This window comes from Arachis ipaensis, chromosome B7 (genome assembly GCF_059453495.1).
Source record: "Arachis ipaensis isolate K30076 ecotype BB chromosome B7, ASM5945349v1, whole genome shotgun sequence".
Taxonomy (NCBI): domain Eukaryota; kingdom Viridiplantae; phylum Streptophyta; class Magnoliopsida; order Fabales; family Fabaceae; genus Arachis; species Arachis ipaensis.
Genome location: NC_142442.1, coordinates 23,135,229 through 23,157,038, shown reverse-complemented (window position 1 = coordinate 23,157,038; position 21,810 = coordinate 23,135,229). Strand labels below are relative to the sequence as shown.

The 21,810-nt window shown below is 30.5% G+C and overlaps 1 protein-coding gene across 1 annotated transcript; it reads left to right on the top strand.

Moving 5' to 3' along the window:
• Window positions 1-407: 407 nt before the first annotated feature.
• On the top strand, window positions 408-2,860 carry LOC107609858 (putative O-methyltransferase 3). The gene is made up of 2 exons (XM_016311905.3): window positions 408-1,270; window positions 2,327-2,860. Exons 1-2 carry the CDS (start codon window positions 491-493, stop codon window positions 2,639-2,641), a joined length of 1,095 nt encoding a protein of 364 aa, XP_016167391.1. The 5' UTR covers window positions 408-490; the 3' UTR covers window positions 2,642-2,860.
• The last annotated feature ends 18,950 nt before the right edge of the window (window positions 2,861-21,810 follow it).

The window sequence follows — 21,810 nt, the reverse complement described above, 5'->3', positions numbered from 1 at the left end:
ATTTTTTTTTTTGGTGACTATTTACTATCTCTTTTATTTGAGAATATTTTATCTCATTTTAAATACGTAAATGGACAAAAATATAAAAAAAAAAACGTAAATATCAAAATATACCCAAAAAATTATTTTCGATGTACAAATTGTCATGTTGTCAGTGAATTTCTAAGATTTGGAGTATATTTTTGTCTATCAAAATCAATCTTTTAAATGTATTTTAATATTTATGTACTTTTGTCATCTTAAATTTTTTCATGTATACTTTTTTCCATTTTTTTTAATCCATATTTCATCATAATGTTACATATTGATTTGCCGGTTACCACAGCAGCCACCTTAAAAGATATAATACCATGGTATTTTAGATGTGACTTATTTACGGGGGAAAAGCCTATAGTAGTTCAAACTAACCATTGCCTTATTACTTATTAGTATGGGTTCCATACTACAATTATAAATACCATTGGTCTAGCATTATTTCACAAGAAACCTAATGGAATTCCAAAGGGAAATGCAGGCAGCAAAACTGCTAAAAGCTCATAGCCACATATGGAATCATATATTCAATTTCATAAACTCTATGTCTCTTAAATGTGCTGTTGAATTAGGCATACCTGATGCCATTCACAATTATGGCCAACCCATGCCACTCTCACAACTCATTGCTTCACTACCAATCCACCCATCAAAATCCTCTTCAATCCAACGCTTGATGAGAATCTTGATCCATTCCGGAATCTTCGCCACGAAGAATGTAGCCAACGATGACCACTGCGAAGTTGGGTATGTGTTAACTGATTCATCCATGCTTCTGCTTAAGGACAATCCCTTAAGTGTGACACCCTTCTTACTTGCCATGCTTGATCCAATATTTACAAAACCATGGCATAAATTGTCCACATGGTTCCAAAGTAATAACAAGTCCACACCGTTTGAAACAGAACATGAGGAAACGCTTTGGGGTTATGCTTCCCATGATCCTAAACTTAATGAAATTTTCAATGATGCCATGGCAAGTGATGCTCGATTTGTTAGCAAGTTGTTAGTTGATGACAAGTGCAAGGGTGTGTTTGAGGGTTTGGAATCGTTGGTTGATGTTGGTGGAGGCACTGGAACTGTTGCCAAGGCCATTGCCAAGTCATTCCCACAGTTGGATTGCACTGTCTTTGACCTTCCACATGTTGCTGCTGACTTGGAAGGAAGTGACAACCTTAAATATATTGGAGGGGACATGTTTGAGGCTGTTCCTTCCTCTGATGCCATCTTGTTGAAGGTAATAATAGTAATAGTTCCTTTTATTGCTTTAATATACGTTGTTGTTTCCGTTTAATCTCAGAAGAGTCGTAGATTCAAACTGTGCGAACATTAGTATAGGTTGTGTATCTTACATTACAAGTGAATACTCGTTCTGAGCCCGGATTATTTTTTGTAAAATATTACACTTTCTAATCATCTCAAAATAACATAAAGATAATCACCCATTAAAAAAATTAGACTAATAAATTATTGTATCCAATTGGGAAACTACAATCAACTGACGGGTCAGATTTAAGTACCACGTAAAAATAATTTTTAAAAACAGAGACTAATAAACCCTAAACGATTTTTAAAAAGAACAATAAGATTAATAAATCCATCCGAAATTATAAATCTCTCTCCTATAGAAACTTTATATCATTCTTTTCGGATCTATATTTGAATTTTTCTACCGTAATAAAGAAATAAAATAAAATCCTCATAAGATCACATAGTTTTTATTTATTAAGCACGGACACTTCGCTGAGTTGTGGTCTCCACGTGTCGGACACATTTCGGATACAATACTCATCGATACTCGTCTGTATCTTCTGTATTCAATCGTGTTTCAATAAAAAATAAAAAAAAATTTTCTCCGGACACGCTTGAACACACCTAAATATCATCACGTGTCAGCATGTTCAGTCTTATTCTTAACATATATTTTTGAAATAAATTTAGATATAGTATATATTACTATTTATTAAAAAAAATATTTTAAATATTTAATATAATTAAAATAAGACATTAAAAATAATTAAAAAATTAATTTATATTTTAATATAAATAAAATATCAAAATATTATTACGATTTATTTAAAAAATATTTTATATTTTATATGTATGCTATCTTATAAAATTTTAAAATTCACATGTCAATGTATCCTGTGTCGTGTCGTATCCCGTGTACGTGTCCGTCTGTAAATTACATGTTTTTACGTACTAAGGTAAAACATGATGAATGAGTAGCGGTGAATATTCAAACTCTTTTATTGATTTTTATCAATAACTTTCACTTTGAATAAAAATGCAGTCGATTTTGCATGACTGGAATGACGAAGAATGTTTACACATATTGAAAAATTGCAAGGAAGCAATCATGAGCAAAGGCAAAGGAGGGAAGGTTATTGTCATAGACATGGTAATAATGGAAGATGAGAAAAAAGGTAATGATGTTGATAAGTCTGTGGAAACACAACTCTTCTTTGACATGCTGATGATGGTGTTGGTCACAGGAAAAGAGAGAAATGAGAAAGAGTGGGCCGAACTAATATTTTCTGCTGGATTTAATAACTACAAAATAACTCCAATCTTAGGATTAAGGTCCCTCATTGAGATATATCCATAGCAAACTTATCACAATAACAGAAGAGAACAATGTATGTCATGACGCTATTTCATATATCCTCGTTTAATTAATTTAATGTCAAAATTGTAATTTAGTTTGTGTCTTAATTAAAGGGAACCTATAATGTGTGTTACAATAAAGTTGTTAAGGGAAGGGCTCTTTATAAAGTTTCATGTCAATGTCTGTTAGAAATATATATTTTCATATTATTCACTTTGATAAGCAAGTTACCATTTCCTTTGCGTATGTTAGATTCATTTAAAGACTTCTTTATATAAAAAAATTATTTATTTTTTATTAACGTAAATTACAAAAGATCTATTATCTTGTATATTCTTTATTTCTTCTCGTATTTATAAAAAGAGTTTTTTTTTTTTTTTACCAAATATAGGAGACTCGAACCCGCAACCTTGAGCATGGGGAGACTATGCCATTTGAGCTATTATAAAAAGAGTTACACATATTTTGCTGCCAAATCATATTCATAGCAAAATTCTAATGTTATTTTATATGGAGCCATTCAGATAAAAATGTTTAAAACGTATTTTTTTAAAGATATTTTTTAATAATTAAAATTTAATACATATAATCGATTAAACCGTTTTATTTTTGTCAAAATTAGATCAAACAAATTAATTGTAAAAACTAAACCTTAAACCGATATATATATATATATCAGAAATATTATTTTTCTATTAATATATATAATTGATATGATTTAATTAATTATATATATTATATATTAAATTTTAATTATAAAAAAATATCTTTAAAAAAATGTTTTAAACGTTTTTATTTGAGTCACCTCTATTTTATATATGTTTAGATTAAATTTTAAAAAGTCCACGCTAGCAAATAAAAAAAAAAAAAAGGAAAGAAAGATAACTGGGTTTGATGGATCTTCATCAGCCTTATGTTGTTTCTTATCATTTGAGATTGAAAATTCGTGAACTTGTTTAAAAAATGTGCCAATGCGTGTACGCTCATTTGCATTGTGGTGCTCTAAGTGCTAGAGACATCAACTGAAGTCCAATTCACCATTCTAGGTTCTTGACGGAGGTGAAGTTCGATTTTATAGTTCTTTAAATTGATATCCTCTCTGTGCTTAAATATTCTCTCTGCTCATCACATCATGTGAAAAATCATAGTCTGAACAAACATGTAAGTCACAAAATGGGAGTTGAAAAAACAAATTGAAGGAAAAGAAAAGAGTTGAGAACTTTCCCATTGAATAATAGAATGGTGAAATCCTACTATAGAATTATGTTGTTGAACCTTATATACTAGCCTCACAATCAATCTTAACAACATGCTTAAATAATAAACTTCAACTAACTACGACTTCATAATCTCTTAACAATTTTCTCAGCTAATTTAATTGACTTGTGGTATAAGTCAACTATAGTAAGCTGCGTAATTAATCATTATTTCATTATTATAGAATTATGAATTCCAATTACACCACACTAACCTAAAGAGGACAGGGGCATTTTAGATCAACGCAACTACGGACAGACAAATCAATGACGGTGAAGGTTTTCAACAGCTTAAAGAAGGGGGAGGAATTGAATTTTGGACCGCTTTTAAATAATCACCAAAATAAATTTAAAACTTAGTTGTTGCAGAGTTTATTAAAATGATTATGCAAGAGATATTTGATTTTTTTTCATAAAAAAATGAAAAAGAGAAACTTGTATTATCATGTATATATTTTTTGATTCAATTATTTAGTATAATGTGATCTATATTTAGTCTCTACCATAATAATAGTATAATCATTACTATAATATCCAAAAATTACATATACCATTTCTCTAAAATTCTTTTTAATTCTCAAACTCTAATTAATAACTAGGTTTGTCACCACTAAACTAACTTAATTTAGATTTTTCCATTAGATACTTTCTTAACTTAGCAAAAATATCTTAGTCTCATGATACAAAAGAAAAAATATATAAAAAAAATTTGGCATATTCAAAGACTTTTATTTTCAAGTATATCTCTCTTTATTTTTTATCTCAATGACTTTTACTAATACCTCATATATTTGTCTTTTCTCATGAAAACAAAAAAAAAAGATAAACTAAAAAAAAACAACATATTCAATGAACAAAATAAAAGAGAAAATAAGCAGTGAGAACACTCACTGCAAGATGGCCGGTAGATACCGGTGGTTTATGTGCGGCGGTTAAAACGGCAATTCTAAATTAGAGCAGCCAAATTATTGATTTTGCAGCGATTTTAAAGCTAACCAGTCTAGCTTTTAAGGGTAAAATGGTTGCTCAAAACTTATTCTATCTATTTGGTAGTTGTCGCAATGTTCCCGTCCGGAATGGTACAACCCCTAGGCGATCGAGATATGAGAAGGATGTTCGTCGTTTTTTGTAGGAGATTGTGCTATGACATTCGGTGTTACCACCAATTAATTATTCTGTAAAAATGGAATGGCTAATTGGATGCCAAAATAAGAAAAAGACCTGCGGTAACAGAGTTTGAGTTCGGGAGTCGATTACAAATAGAGAAGAGTGTAACACCCTATATCGTCTGATTTTAAACAGTTACCTTTTATCTATTATTATTTGTGCATTTAATTTTATTGGTCTTTTTAAAAAAAGCATATATGTATTCTTTTATTTTTATATTATTTTGACAATTAAATCTCGTCAAAATTGACGAGAAGTGATATATTATATTTTAACAATTTTATCAAAAAGTATATTTATTTTATATTATTGTCATTTTTGTTATGAAAATCAAATTTAATCAACGCTCATAATTAAACTTAGTATATAACCTTAGGAATATTAAAAAAAATAATTTAATTAGTATCGCAATTTTCTTCTAATTTTTATTATTGGTTAATTTAAAGAATTATAAAATATATAGTAAATTTTATCCAACCTTCTCTAAAATAACATGTAAGTTACTCTTTATAATGTGTTAAATTTTAATTGGTCATCAATCAACTCATCATCTTAATCATAGTTTGAGTTATTTTGTAATTTATTATTTGAGATGGGTAATGGTATAATTTTTTAAAATATCAAAATCCTACTCCCGTTAATTGAAATACCTTTTCACTCTTCCATTCTTTCTTCATCGCATAACTTCTGTCCTTTCAAGCATCGCCGTCACCGGTGCTGACTATATTAAGAAGGACGAAAATTCAACGACGTAATTAAGGGATGATGCACTGAAGAAAGAGAGATTACATGAGATCGAGGGGAGTAGATGACAGTGAAGGTTAGAAGAACCGAAGCTAAGCGATGAAGAAAGAATGAAAGAGTGGAAATGTGCTTCAATTAACGGGAGTGAGGTTTTGATATTTGAAGAAATTATACCATTACCCATCTCAAATAATAAATTACAAAATAACTCAACTATTAAGATAATGACTAATAAAATTTGACACATCATAAAAGATAACTTACATGTTATTTTAGAGAGGATTGGACAGTATTCACCGTTTAAATATCACTCTACCAATTGTTATACTTAGGGTTTGTTTGGGTGAGTTTTTAAGAAAAGATCTTTTTTCGAGTTATCTTTTTTTAAAAGATCTTATAGAGAAGTAAAAGTAATTTTATGTTTGGATATCTCATGTAAAAAGGTCTTTTTATCTATCAATTATGTTTGGGTATAACAATATAAAAGTACTTTTTTGTTTATTTATTACATGAAAAACATCTTTTTTTAAGGAAAAAAGATCTTTTAAAAAAAGATGTAAATTACAGCTTCTCAAAAAAGATCTTTTTTTTATTTTACTAGTGCTTTTACTTTTACTACTAGAAATTTACCAAACACGTTAAAAAATAAAAAAAAATATTTTTTCATTGAAAAAAGATCTTTTTTTAACAAAATAATGGCGCCCAAACATACACTTAAACATTAAAAATTATATTATGATTTATTTCATAATTTTTAGTTTATTATTCTTAATATTTTCTAATCATTTAATCAATATTTTTATGAATAATATAATATTAGTATAATCATAAACATATATTGTATGCTACAATAATATATACATTCTCAACTTTTAGATAATATAAATTGAATTCGTATTAGTATCACAAAGAGCGTAATATCCTAGTGGTAGTTTACACTTTATTCTTTTAAAAAAAAAAAAATCTTTCAGCTTATATGCAAACACACACTGATACACATAACACTGCATAGCACATACATCACTAACAGTATAATATATCAAACATACATTGCGCACAATACATCTTCTTTCATTTCATTTTGCACCCAATGTTGGAATAAATTAATTTTAATAATTCAGATTATCTATATTGAATCACCAAAAATATAACATAATGCAGAAGCGTACCTTTACTCATAAGAGTTAGAAATTGATGGAAGAATTTGGATTTTCTGCTTCTTTCGATCTTCCTCAACTAAAACCTTCTGTATTTCTAGGAGGCTGAACTGCAACTCTTTGAATAACAAAGGCGGCTTTGGTATATTGGGACCGAAACCTGAAAGCTTATTTATATTTGAGCATGACACCCATTAAACCCTTAAACCCAAATAAAATAGTATCTAAAGTCCAAAAGATAATATATTTAAAATCTAAAAGATAATTATCTAAGGAACAAAAGATAATATCCGGTTTTATTCTCATTTAATTCCAAATCAAAAGTAATAATGACTTATTCAATTTAGCATTTATAACAATAAATAAGATCACCATTATATAAGTCATTTAATTTAAAATAGCATAATTTGTGATTATAATTAATATATGTATTGTTCACAAACAAATTAAAAAATTAAAATAATTTCCTAACACCCAAAACTTATTTCTTTCTTCCCTTTCCTTTTGTTCAGGTAAGTCTTTACTTCTTTTTTTTTTCTTTCAGTTTTTTATCTTTGATTTTTATGAGCTGAACTAATAAATTAAAAAAAATTATATGTTTAAATATGAAAGAAAATTTAAAATAAAATACTAAAAAAATTATATACCAAAAATATTTAGCTTCACAAGTTTTTTTGGAATACCTTTAACAAATTTAAGAAGATTTTTTTTTCTTGTACTTAAATTTTAATATATTATTTCTAAAATTTCTACTAAATGATCACTCTAGACTTTTTGAATTTTTTCTTTTGTAATTTTTCTCAGCTTTCACTTTCTTTTGTTATTTTTTTGCACTTTTCTAATTTTTTAAGAACTGTTTTTGCATTATTAATTTTTTAAGTTTTTTTCTTCGATCTCTTCCTTGAATACTAATTCATTTTAATATTTATAGAAAAAATATAGCTCAACCAACACGAACTGAAAATCTCTCCACACATGTTTCAGTTAACATTTTTAAAGTGACAACACAGTCCACCATATTTTCAAGATCTACATGCGGTCGTTTCTTTTTAACAAAGATTTTGTTTCTGATCTTGCTTATGCTTCTTTTATTTTGTTTGTTTTTTATTTTTATTTTTATTTTTAGATACTGATGTAAAAAGATATAAAATTATTTTTGTGATTTTTATGATTTTATATTTTTTATTTTTTCTAAGAAAAAATAATCTTAATACAATGCAACTAGATATCCTTTAAATATTATCCTTTATTCAATCTTCAGAGAAAAAAGAAAATAAAAAACAAATAATTTCTCTAATTTTTCAAACAACTAGTACGTGAAAGTAGATATTTAAATTAATTAAATAATAATAAATTTTTAAAAAGATTGACTAAAAGCTAAAAGTTAAAGAACAACTAGTATTTTTTATCATAATAATATTATGCGATTATTCGGACAATTTTAAATTTCAATAGCTACCCCCTTTGCATTTTTATTTATAAAAAAATAAAAAAGCAAAGGAGTTGATCTAAATTTATTCTTAAAGAGCATATTGAGTACTATTAAAAATATATTATTAGTATTGTCCTGGTGCGATTTGAAAAAAACATAAATATATAATAGATGACTGAGATTTTTTAAAAGTGAAATATAACGGGTACCAGATCGAAACAGTTGTCCCATGATATATAAAATGAACATGTATGCTTAGATAATAAAATGCAATGGGTATCAACTTGATGCAATTGCCCCACCAACAGTTTTATGAGTGGTGCATTTCCACCATCGGTTATTTTAAACATTATTTAAGGATAATGCATGTGACCAAAGCATCAGCCAAATGATTGTCTTCACAACAAGGTACATGATGAAATACAATTTTGTAAAATTTCTCAATTAATTCTTGAATATAAGTATGATATGATACTAATTTGGCATCACGAGTTTTTCATTCCCTTTTTAATTGGTAAATCACAAGAGCAGAATTTTCATATACTTTAATATTCTTTACTTTGAATTCTATAGCTGCTTGAATTTTCATAGCGCAAGCTTTATATTCGGCAACATTATTAGTGCAATTAAAGCACAATTTAGCTGTGATGGGAGTAATTTTGCCTTCAAAAAATGTCAATACTACTCCAATTCCATGCTCCAATGCATTAGATGCTCCATGCATTAGATGCTTCCTTTATCGGTTATTTTTTTCAGATAACATCATTATGCCCACATCTGAATTCACATTGCATTGTACTATAACCCCTACGGGTTGATAGGCAAGAAAATCTGCTAATGCACTTTCTTTTATAGCTTTTTGTGTGACATAGGTTATGTGATATTCAGACAAAAAAACCTACCAACGAGCTATCCTTTTAGTTAATACCAGCTTTTCAAATAAGTATTTAATAAGATCCATTTTGGATATCAACAAAGTACTATGGCATAACATATATTGTCTTAGTCTATGAGCAAACCATGTCAAAGCACAACACGTTCGTTCTAATTATGAGTAATTTATCTCATAATTGGTGAAACTTTTTACTTAGATAGTAAATGGCATGTTCTTTTCTCCCAGATTCATCATTCTATCCCATCACACATTCCATAGAATCGTGAAGCAATGTCAATTACAAAATAAAAGGTCTTCTTTTTACTACGGGTACTAATATTGGAAGATTTTGCAGATACTATTTGATTTTCTCAAAAGCCATTTGACATTCATCATTCCACTTTAACGTGTGATTTTTACACAGTAACTTAAAAAGTGAATCACATGTGACAGTTAATTGAGATATGAATCGAAAAATATAGTTGAGTCTGTGACGACCCAACTTCTAATACATCATGATCGTACCAAAAGTAACATGTTAATGATTTGTTTTTTTATTATCTATTTAATATTAAGCCTTTACAACATTAACACGTTCCCAGTTTTATTGGATGAAAGTTAATAAATTTTGTTTTTATTCATTAATAACCATTCAACAAAGACTTCCAATCAATAATAATCACATAATTACTAGTAATATATTATAGTTAGTCAATGAACAACATATAGAAGCCTACCCCTCTAAAATAAAAGCTTTAATTAACAAGGTGAGGAAAAAATAAAATCTAGCAACAACTCAACTCGCAAACACATTCTTTTATGCTTCCACAACTTCACAATAAGCCTTCACACATATAGTTGAAAGGGTTGGAAATAGGGGGTAAGAACTGGAGAGTCCTTAGTAGGGTCGGGAATAGAATTTAAGTTCATTTGCCTATTATTAGCCAATAACAACAACTAACAGAATACATTCAACTTAACAAATAAAGAATACAGAAGTCAAACAATCATAAAATACATACAAAGCACCCACGCATATACACAAAAAATATATCACAGAAAAATATGCGCAAATAAGTATAATGCATGTCTAGTCTTACGCAGGTCATGAGCTCATGTGTCGGTTGCCTACCCGTTCCAGACATTACCCGGGCACAAGTCCCAGATTTGGTTTTCCAGATGCATACAGTATGCATATAAGTCTTATGGTTAGGCCACATACAATCTGACTTTTAAATATGTTGTAATATGCTTACATTTGGAAAACAGTTCACAATATGTGGACATTCCCATTGTACATTTGGCACTAAAGCCCAAACAACAATCATGTTTCATATGCTCTCATGTGGCAGACGATCTTTTAGAGTTTTTTTTATCTTTGGCCTCTGTGGCAAATATCTGCTCTTGTATGACAGACATCCCTTTAGTTAATATATTCTTTTCTTTTCTGTTTTCTACTCTCCTATGACAGAAACTCTTTAAATTCTTTTAGTGTTTGCTCTCTACTCTACTGTGGCAAAGATTCCTTTAATCTTTTTCTTTTCTTTTCTTTTTCTTTCTTCTTTTCTATCTTATAATTCTCTTTTACTTTCTTACATTTCAACAATATAAATTATCTTCGCATTCTTCTCTTGCCTTTTTCTATGTGTCTTGTGAAAAAAGAATCAAAGATTCTTAACTTAAGTTTGTCTTTCTAAAACTTTTAAGGTGTATAACTGATTTATCCTCTTGTAATATTATAAATATATAAAATAATATTTTTAATTAGAATACTAATATATCATATTAATATAAGAAAATTAATATTAATAATAAAAGAATAATATCATTATTATTTTACTATTATTTAAAATTTATTAACTAAAGTCTTATGCTTAGATTTTAAGAATTATATTTTAACCTTAAACTTTAAAATATTTTTATTTTTAACCCAACATTTTAATAAATTACTAAAATTACTTTATATTTTAATATTTTCAAAAATATTCTTGAACTTTTATAAAATATCCATTTTATCCCTTAATTTTTATTTATTATCCAAAATACACATAAACTTATAAAATTACTATTTTTAACAACGATCTTTTATCAAAATACAATCTTCCTCTCAAAAATAAACTTTTGTTGGTGATCACACCTCCACCATAAAAATCGAACCTTCTTTTAAATTTTCTTCAAATTTTTGGTTTGATTTTTAATCAGTTTTTGAGCTTTTCGCTTACCTATTTTTTACAGAGTTACCTTAACCTTCAAACCACCAAATCTTATCAATTTTTCTTCAAAAACAAGTTTATAAGTAGCCCTTAAATCAACCGAAATAGTTTGCTTCTTACTGTCCTCTTGAAGCTGAACCACAAGTCAATAAATCAACAAAATTTAACCAAAATTCAAGCACAAAATGATTCAAAATCAAATCTCAAACATCAATTTATCAATCATACATCAATAATACATTTAATTATTTCAAACTTACTAAACCTTACCTTTGTATGACAGTCACCAAACCCAAATACCAAGGAAGCTTTCTGAACGAAAAATCGAAGAAGAAAATGTCAAAATCGGCTATTCCACCTTCGAGGCTCACTTGGCCAAATCTTGCATAGAGGGCCAGCAACTCCACGCGTTGTACCTCCCGATGGAAACTGGTGTCATTAGGAGGAAGATATAAACACTTTAATCAGAGTAATTTTTTTTATCGAAATTACGGAGTTTAAGAAATCAAGCTTGGAAGGTTTATGTTTCCATGGTTTCCTCTCACGGTTCTCTCTCTCATTTGGTTTAGTGAAGAAGAAGAAATAAGATGATGATGATGATGTAGTGTTGTATTATTAAAAAGGGGTGTGTTTCATGCAAAGGAAGTGCTGAGTCAGCACGTCAAGTTATAAATATTTTAAATAGATAATAACGAAAGCTAGATATATTAAAACACAAGTAATAATACATATGAAGGCAAATATATATGAGTTACTAATATAAATGACATTAGTAACATAATGATCATAAAGATAGAAAATATATGATAAAGCATTAGCAAAGCTAAGTTTATCGAAGAGTACCAATATTTACTTATACCAGCAGATTTTGAACTTAAAATATTAATTATCCAAATTAAATTATAAAATATTCATTATTAATAGATTATTAAAATTATAGTTTTAATTATGTAAAATATCTTATTCTATCGAAATTATATAAAAAATTTAATTAATCTAAACTCAAATGATAATAATAATTATAAAAATCAATTTAATTTTGCCTATTAAAATAGTTTTTAATAAATAGTTCAAACTAATAGAATAAATCATAATTAATTTAAACTTCAATAATCATAAAATTAATGTAATTACTTTTAATGAAATAGTCCTCTAAAAATAATAAAAATAATCTATAATAGAAGTTTCAAAAATACGAGTTGTTACAATCTACCCATCTTACAAAAGTTTTTGTCCTTGAAAATTGATATAAAATAAAAAAGATTCATACTAACTTCTCTTTCACATGTTCAACTTTTAAATATGAGGAAAATCAACGTCATACTGACACTAAGCTATGACAAAGATGGATGTTCCAAAAGATTCAAGCAGATAATTAGAAACATGGTCAAACAAAGATATATGAGAATGATGGAATATGATCATAAAGGAATCAAAGCATGTTCAGAAAAGGTATCCGAAACAAAGAACCAAAAAAAAAAAAAGACGGTGCACCAAATCACATGGCACAAACAAGAATCGTAAGTCAAAACTGAACGATCCTCTGAAAAGTAACTTCTAACGTTACCAAACTTCGTGATTCGCATTACCTATTACTTCTATTTCATCTATGATAATCTATTAGTATTTTCGTGTACATAGTTTACGTAACACCCCAACTTTTGACACGTCATGACCAATGCCAATTATTCAGGTGTTACTCGTCGTGAGTTCCTACTTAGCTCTAGACTCAGAATTTCGAAACAAAAATTAATAAAAGCCTTTATCGATTTAATCGTGAATAAACTATTTCTCATGAAATGTCATATAATTACTTGCAAGGATAATACTTAAAGTCATATTACCGAAAAGTACATGATAACAGAGTATACATACATATATACATATATAAACATAAATTAAGTTTGAAAATACATGCCAAGTATCAAAATAACGAGTACTACACCAAGTTATATTTACAGAGACAAAATTAAAGAAAAATAGTCCCAACCCTCACACGGATTTTCTAAACTGGAACCGAACTACTAAGATGTCCTACCCCTCTAAAAGTACTACAAAAGTGAGGGAAAAGTAATACTAAGATCACCAAATAGAGTAAAACGTCAGCTAGGTTGATCTCTGGAATGGTCTTCAGCTAGAGTGAATACGTACGACATGCCGGGGTCGAAATGTGGGCGATGTACCGAAACCCGAAACTCAACGGACTCGTCTGCCAAACCCATCTGGGAAGGGGGAAAAAGAAAGGAAAGAAGGGTGAGAACCTAGAGTTCTCAGCAAGGTAAAAGGAGAATCTAGGGTCTTTGTCTTTAAGTTGTCGTGAAACAGAAAGAAAAGGGAAACAAACACAGAGACTTAAGGCACACACATGCATATAACAAGTAGATAGCATAGACAAAAAGGAAATAGTAGTGAATAATTCACAAGAAGTACATATGCGCAAACAAGATGATGCATGCCTATTTCTAGTGCAGGCCATGAGCTCATGCGTCGGTTGTCTACCCGAAACCCGACGTTACTCGGAGTGAACCCCAAATATGATCCTTTTACTGTGTCAATTAGACACCTTGGCATCACGGTTACCTGTGTCAATTAGGCCTCATATAATAACATTTCAATGTGATACCTTGGCATCACGGTTACCCGTGTCAATTAGGCCTCATATAATAACATTTCAATGTGTATCACAGTAAGAAAAAGTGCTATCAATTAGGCGAACATTCCTGCATTAGCAATCTCATGCTATCCGTTAGGCGGGCCCTTTCACATTAGCAGTTTGCCACAAGACCCATTCAATATAATTCTTAACTTTTATTTCATTCCTTGTTTCTGATTTTTCTTTCTTCTCTTTATCTCTCGATATCATTGTCTTTAACTTTAACCCTTCCTAGAGGCAACTTACATTTCTTTTCATTTTCTAAGCTTGTTTAATCTAAAACCTTCTTGTGTTATGAATACTTATGCATGACCTATTTTTCTTGGTAAGGTAACTCTAGAGATCCTAATCCTCAATTTAAGTTAGGTTTTGCTAAACTCGGATTAGAATTGAATTTTTTTACTAGAGTTAGAATTCTGCTACTGCATTGACAAAAATTCAGAAAAATAGACAGCAGTAGTGTTTTTTATAAATTCCACAATAAATCCAATTCTAATCTGTTGCTTCTAAATTTTGGTAGAATTGTAGCCAACATCCCTAAGTTTCAAAATCCATAAGCTTCAGGTTCATATCACTTTATTTGAGTAATTAATTATCAATTGGAAGTGGTGCCCTATTTTCATAACTAAGTTCAGAATTTCTAGCAAACAACCCATTTTCTAAATGACGTATCTAAGTCTACAAAATAGATATGGATATGAAACTTGTTCTCACTTAAAATAGACTGATAAATATTTAAAACCCTTTTGAGAGCAACTCAAAATTCTATTTAAATCAAAATTTATAGTGTCAGAAAGTTGGTACTGCAGAACCAGAAAACCAGAAAATTCTGTAGCAACTACTAAACTTCAAAAATTCATATCTTCCAAACCGCTTGGCCAAATTTCCTGAAATTTTTATGTCATATTCAAGACACACTAAAGTTTTATAAAAAATAATTTTATCTAAAAATTAGGTCTGGACTGCTCCCAGAAATTTGTTCGTTCTGCTGCCAATTATGCAGATTTTGCAGAAATTCTGCACAATGTGTTTCCAACAACCTCACATACCAAATCTTATGTTCAAGCCTAGAATTCATCTAAAACCATAATTTTACCTTTCTTTTGAATAAATAAAGTTGCTAGCATGGTCATCATATCTCTAAGAGTTTATACAAATTAATTTACCCCTTTTTACAAACGCACATTCATAACTCTAATTCACTTTTCTGTATTTCATCATAACAGAAAATCAATAAACACTTCTCATCAGTAAAACACATGATAAACCATCAATCATCACCAATACACACAGCTGCAAACAAGATATTTTATATATACTATCCCTTACCTCTCCTTGAGAATTTCACAAACCAAAGTCTGTCCTTTGCTATATTAAATCAGAAAACCCTAACAAACATAATTAAAGAGATTTGTCAATTCACAGGGCTAATTGGCCGAGTTGTATATGGAGCAAGAAAAGAGTTCTTACTCTTGTGATGGGCTGAATTTGATTGGTTTGGTCACCAATTAAAAGAATTGAAGCTCAATAAGGGTAGAATCTTTAATTTAGGGAAAAGCAATAGAACACAGAGTTACTGGTTCTTACCCAACAAGAAGAACACTAAGAAAACTAGGAAGGGAAAGAGTTAGGGTTCCTTCGTTGGCTTTGGGTAGCAGCTCCCTTGATGGCCCTTCTCTTTCTTCTTGGTGGTGACGCATGCAGATGATGATGATTTCTGTTGGGTCTTCCTCTTCCTTCTTGTTGGCCACCACTCTTGCTTCCTTTCTTCTCTTCGTGTGGTTTCTAGGAAAATTGAGAGACTTGGCTCATCTATATATATCTATAGAAGGTGGGAAGAGGTGAGCTGGTGTGGCAAGGTTTCGTGGCCTCCTCCTCTTGCAACACCACATCACGTGATTACATGAAGAGGTAACCATAGTTTCCTTTGAAAACACGTTCGATTGTGAGAGGAGAAGAGAAGATGAGTTTAATCAGAGTTTCTTTAGGTCTGGTTTATTTAAGGAAAGCATGGTTTGGTTGAACCGGGAGAAGGGAAACCAAACCGGTTCAAGGGTTTGGATTATCTAACTAATATGGTTCAATGATTCATTCATTAGTTCTCTTCAAGAACAACCAAGGAGATTATTAAAATCTTCTAGGAGTACTTATTCTATAGAATAATTGAATCGGAAAAAGGTTTGTCGCTTGGAAGTACTAAAAGAAAAGTTTTGCGCTATGTGTTCTAATTCTAATTCGTTATCTATGCTATATATATGAACCTATGCGTGTCAGCGAATGTTGTAAAGAATCAGAAATCACGGGCCTCATGGGGTAGGGTGGTTACAGTTCATCACTATCAAGTTGGCCAAACCTAATACCATAAGAGATGTAACTGTCGACTAACAGCATCAATAAATAGACAGTCAGGCATATAAAATTCAAACTCTTGTTATTAGAACAAGTCTTATTGCATGATAGACACTCAGAGTATGCAGTGAAGCATAGTCAGTCCACTCCCAAGGCTCTATAGGAAGAACTGCTCTGATACCATAATGTAACGACTTAACTTCTAGCACGCCATTATCCTACCAAAAATAAGGTGTTACTGACATGTTTCCCTTTATTATCTATTTAATATTAAGCCTTTATGACATTAACACATTTCCAGTTTTATCGGATGAAAGCTAGTAAATTTTGTTTTTATTCATTAATAAGCGTTCAACAAAGATTTCCAATTAATAATAATCACATAATTAATAGTAATACATTATAGTTAGTCAATGAACAACTATACAAGCCTGCTCCTCTGAAATAAAAGCTTCAACTAACAAAGCGAGGAAAAAATAATTCTAGCAATAACTCGCTCGCAAACAAACTCTTTTATACTTCCACAACTTCACAATAAGCCTTCACACCTGTAGCCGAAAGGGTTAGAAAGAAGGGATAAGAACTGGGGAGTCTTTAATAGGATCAGGGTTAGAAGTTAAGTTTATTTTACTATTATTAGCCAACAGAATACATTCAAGTTGACAAATAAAGAACACAAAAGTAAAACAATAATAAAGTACGTATAAAGCACTTACACATGTATACAGAAAACACATCACAGAGAATGTTGAGTTAAGAAATTAACTAAATTAATTAGTGATGACAAACATTATTTTTGGGCAAAATAAATAATTAGTGTTGAGTGTTAATAATTATATGTTACTAATTATTTATTATATGTTGCAGGCCAAAACTTAGTTTAGCAGCCCAAATTGGTATGAAAATAATATAGCAAGGCTGGTGGGTCAATAAACAAGCAAAGCCCAAAAGAAACAAAGCCAAAGGAACCAACGGACCAAGCTAATCAAACCCGATCCAAGCCCATATCCATAAATCCAAGTTGATCCCACCAAGCTTCTAATACAAGATTGAAATCTTCATTCCCTCTCACTTGCTTTTACCAAAGCAACGTTCTTCTCTCCTCTGTCTTAGTCAAATCACCGAACTTAGAAAAAGTAAGAAAGAGAGCTTAGTCCCTAAGCTATTCATAAAAGAAGAAGGAAAGAGAAGGTTAAGCAAAGAAGGGTGAGGTCTAATCAACCATATCAAGAAAAGATCAGAAAGTTCAAGGTAATCCATTTCCTCTTGCATGCAACACACTTTCTTCTCTTCATCTTCAACTCTCTGTATCTTCGTTTTGAGCTATATGGAAAAGAGGATTTCTGTTTCTCTCTGCTGTAAATCCACGGTCTCAAACATGTCTTGGGGACCAAGTTGGTTTTCAAGGGCTCAGATTAAGTTGACCATTGGAAGACTCTTGTGGTTGTTGCTTTATGGCTTTCGGTCAAGATGGAAAAGTCAGAAGCAAAGTTTCTACTCTAAGGTTTAATGAGAAAAAGTGAATCTGTGGGTTGGTGAAGCTCAAGGCTCAAGGTGTTGACCTTGGAAGAAGAACCCAGCAACATGCAAGGAGATAAAAGAAGACCTTCTTCTCATTCAGGAGCAAGGAGAGAAAACCAGTAAATCTGAGGTGTATGTTCTGAGAAGAGCTCTTTGAAGAAGTTCATCTAACTGGACAGTGTTTCCTAATCAAAGGTGCATTTCGCCAGTATGAAGAACTGAATCAGAGGCTTGCTAATCTGGTTTTTTGCATAGCACAGAGGCTGTTGATGAAGTCAATCTCCTTCATGTTTTACAGATTGTGATGTACTTTTCTATGTTTATCTTTCTGTAATTTCTTGTGAGAAAAGGCATTGTGAGAAAGCTCAAGTAAAAGCCATGAGTGGAAAAAGGCTGAGTGATACACTTGAGAGAAAAGCCTAAAGTTATTTTCTGATTTCTTTAGGTGTGTCTATGTCTTGTATCTTGTACCTGTAAGGTATCCCTTTCTTAGTTGGGTTAGCACTAAGAGTGAATAGTTAGGTATTAGCATAGCCAATGTCAAGTTAGGTTAGAACTTGAGTGTGAAAGGATTGTGTCAATCCTGTAGAATTGGTGTATGTAATACTGTTAACTATAGTGGAAATTCCTCCATTGTTATGGAGGAGACTGGACGTAGGTTGCATAGCACAAGGCAACCGAACCAGGATACATGCTGGTGTTAGCTTTTCTCTTCTCTGTTGTGTTCTGTTTTCTGCTATTCATGAGACAAAAATAAATTGTCTCATAAATTTTTGCTGCTCAATACAAACAGAATCAGAATTGAAAGTTTGTTTTAAAAGGGTCATAACAGTAAACCAAAGGAAGGCATAGATTCAACCTCTCTTCTCTAAGCCTACCACAACCTTCCGAGAAATATGTGCAAACAAGTATGATGCATGTCTAGTCTTTAGAGGTGGCAAATGGGCCACAATCCGCTGGCCCGCGTAACTTGCCACAAAAGGTGGGATAGGCTGAAAGTTTGAAACCACCAAACTTAAAAAGCTGTCGAACCCGCACCGCCTTATCTGTGGGCTTTGGCAGGGTGGGGCGGGCTTCTCCGGCGGGCCAGTCGTTTTTTTGTCAGAGCTTTTTTTTTTTTACAAATTTTTATGATGTTATTGATCTACAAGAGAATGAAGATGATAATTGAAGATATTCTAAGTTATATTTTTTTATTATGTTTTATGTTTGATTGATTATAAACTTGAAGATGTTTAATTATGTTTTGGACACTATTTGTTTTGCTTTGGACAATATTGGTTTTAGTATTTTGTTTCAAAAAAACTTGATTTATGATTATGTTTATTACGTATTTATAATTATAAGGACTTTAATGTTTGTGAATTTAGAAAACATAATTTTTTAATTTCTTTAGAAATTAAAAATTTATTGAAATAGTTGTGAAATTATATATATTGTTTAATATTTAATGGTTTAAGAAAAAAGAAATTTGGTGGGCTTGGCCCGCCAACCTGCCAGCCTGTTGTTAGGCAGGGCAGGGTGGGCCAACCCGCCAGATGATGGGCTTTTGGTGGGGCAGGGCGGGCTTCCCTATTTGCCACCCCTACTAGTCCTACGCAGGCCATGAGCTCATGTGTCGGTTGCTTGCCCGCTCCCGAAATTACCCGGTTACAAGTCTCAGATATGGCTTTCCTGATGCATACAGTGTGCATATAAGTCTTACAGCCAGGCCGTATATAATGTGACTTTTAAATGTGTTGTAATATGCTTACATCTGTAAAACAGTTCACAATGTGTGAGTGTCTCCACTATACATTTGGCACTAATAAGGCCCAAACAACAATCATGTTTCATCTGCTCTCATGTAGCAAATGGTCTTTTAGAGTATTTTTTTTATCTTTGGCCTTGGATTTTTTGTGGCAGAGATCTGCTCTCGTATGGCATATATCCCTTTAGTTAATATATTATTTTCTTTTCTGTTCCTTACTCTCTTGTGGCAGAGATTTTTTAGATTCTTTTAGTCTTTGCTCTCTACTCTACTGTGGTAGAAATTCCTTTAATATTTTTCTTTTCTTTTCTTTCTTCTTTTCTAACTTATTATTCTCTTTTACTTTCTTACATTTCAACAATTTAAATTATTTTCGCACTCTTCCCTCGCCTTTCCTTTAGCATCTTATGAAAAGAGAAGCAAAAATTCTTAACTTAACTTTGTCTTTCTAAAGTTATTAAGGAATATAGCTGTTTTTTTCCTCTTGTAATATTATATAAATTAGAATACTAATATATCATATTAATATAAGAAAACTAATATTAATAATAAAAGAAGAATATCATTATTGTTTTACTGTTATTTGAAACTTGTTAACTAAAGTCTTATGCTTAGCTTTTAAGAATTATATTTTAACTTTAAACTTTTATATATTTTTACTTTTAACCCAATATTTTTATAAATTACTAAAATAACCTTACATATTTTAATATTTCTAAAAGTGTCCTTAAACTTTTATAAAATATCCATTTTACCTCTAAACTTCTATTTGTTACCCAAATTACGCATAAACTTATAAAATTACTATTTTTAACTACGATCTTTTATTAAAATACAATCTTATTCTCAAAAATAATTTTTTTGTTAGTGATCATACCTCCACCATAAAAATTGAACCCTCTTTCTTAAGTTTTCTTCAAATTTTCGGTTTGATTTTTAATCAGTTTTCGAGCCAATTACCAATTTTTCACAGAGTTCACCTTATCCTTCTAACCACTAAATCTTATCAAATTTTCTTCAAAAACAAGCTTATAAATAGTCTTTAAATCAATCGAAATAGTTTGATTTTTGCTATCCTCTTGAAGCCAAACCACAAGTTAATAAATCAACAAAATTTCACCAAAATTCAAGCACAAAATCATTCAAAATCAAACCTCAAACATCAATTTATCAATCACACATCAATAACACATTTAATTATTACAAAATTATCAAATATTATCTTCTTATGACAGCCACCAAACTGAAACAGCAAGAAAGATTTCTGAATGAGAAATCGAAGAAGAAAACAAAACCTCTAACCTCTTTTTCTGTTTGTGGGGCAAGCATTTCTAAGATAGCTCAACTTTATATGGATCAACCTCAATTCCGTTCTCATTAACTATGAAACCCAATAATTTTCTTGATTTTATGCCAAATGTGCATTTTGCTGGATTGAGCTTCAGCTTGAATTTTCTTAATCATTGAAACATCTTTTGTAAATCCTTGATGTGAGATTCTTCTGTTTTTGATTTGGCGATCATGTCGTCAACATAGACCTCTAATTCTTTATGCATCATATCATGAAATAAAGTTACCATTGCCCTCTGATAGGTTGCATCTGCATTCTTTAACCCGAATGGCATAACTTTATAGCAAAAATTCTTCATGGGGTGATAAAAGTCATTTTTTCCATGTCATTACTTGCCATTTTGATCTAATTGTACCCTGAAAATTCATCCATAAAAGAGAAAAATTCAAGTTGAGCAGTATTATCTATTAGTACATCAACATTGGATAAGAAAAAATCATCTTTTGGACTGGCCCTATTGAGATATCTGTAATCAACACACATTCATACTTTTTCATCATTTTTTCGAACATGAACAATATTTGCTACCCATTCTAGGTATTTAGAAATAGCTAAAAATCTAGCATCTACTTATTTTCTGACTTCTTCTCTAATCTTCAAGGATGTTTCTGGTATCATTATTTTCAACTTTTGCTTTACAGGAACACATTCTGGATTTAGTGGCAATCTATGCTCAACTATATCTATATCTAAACCTCACAT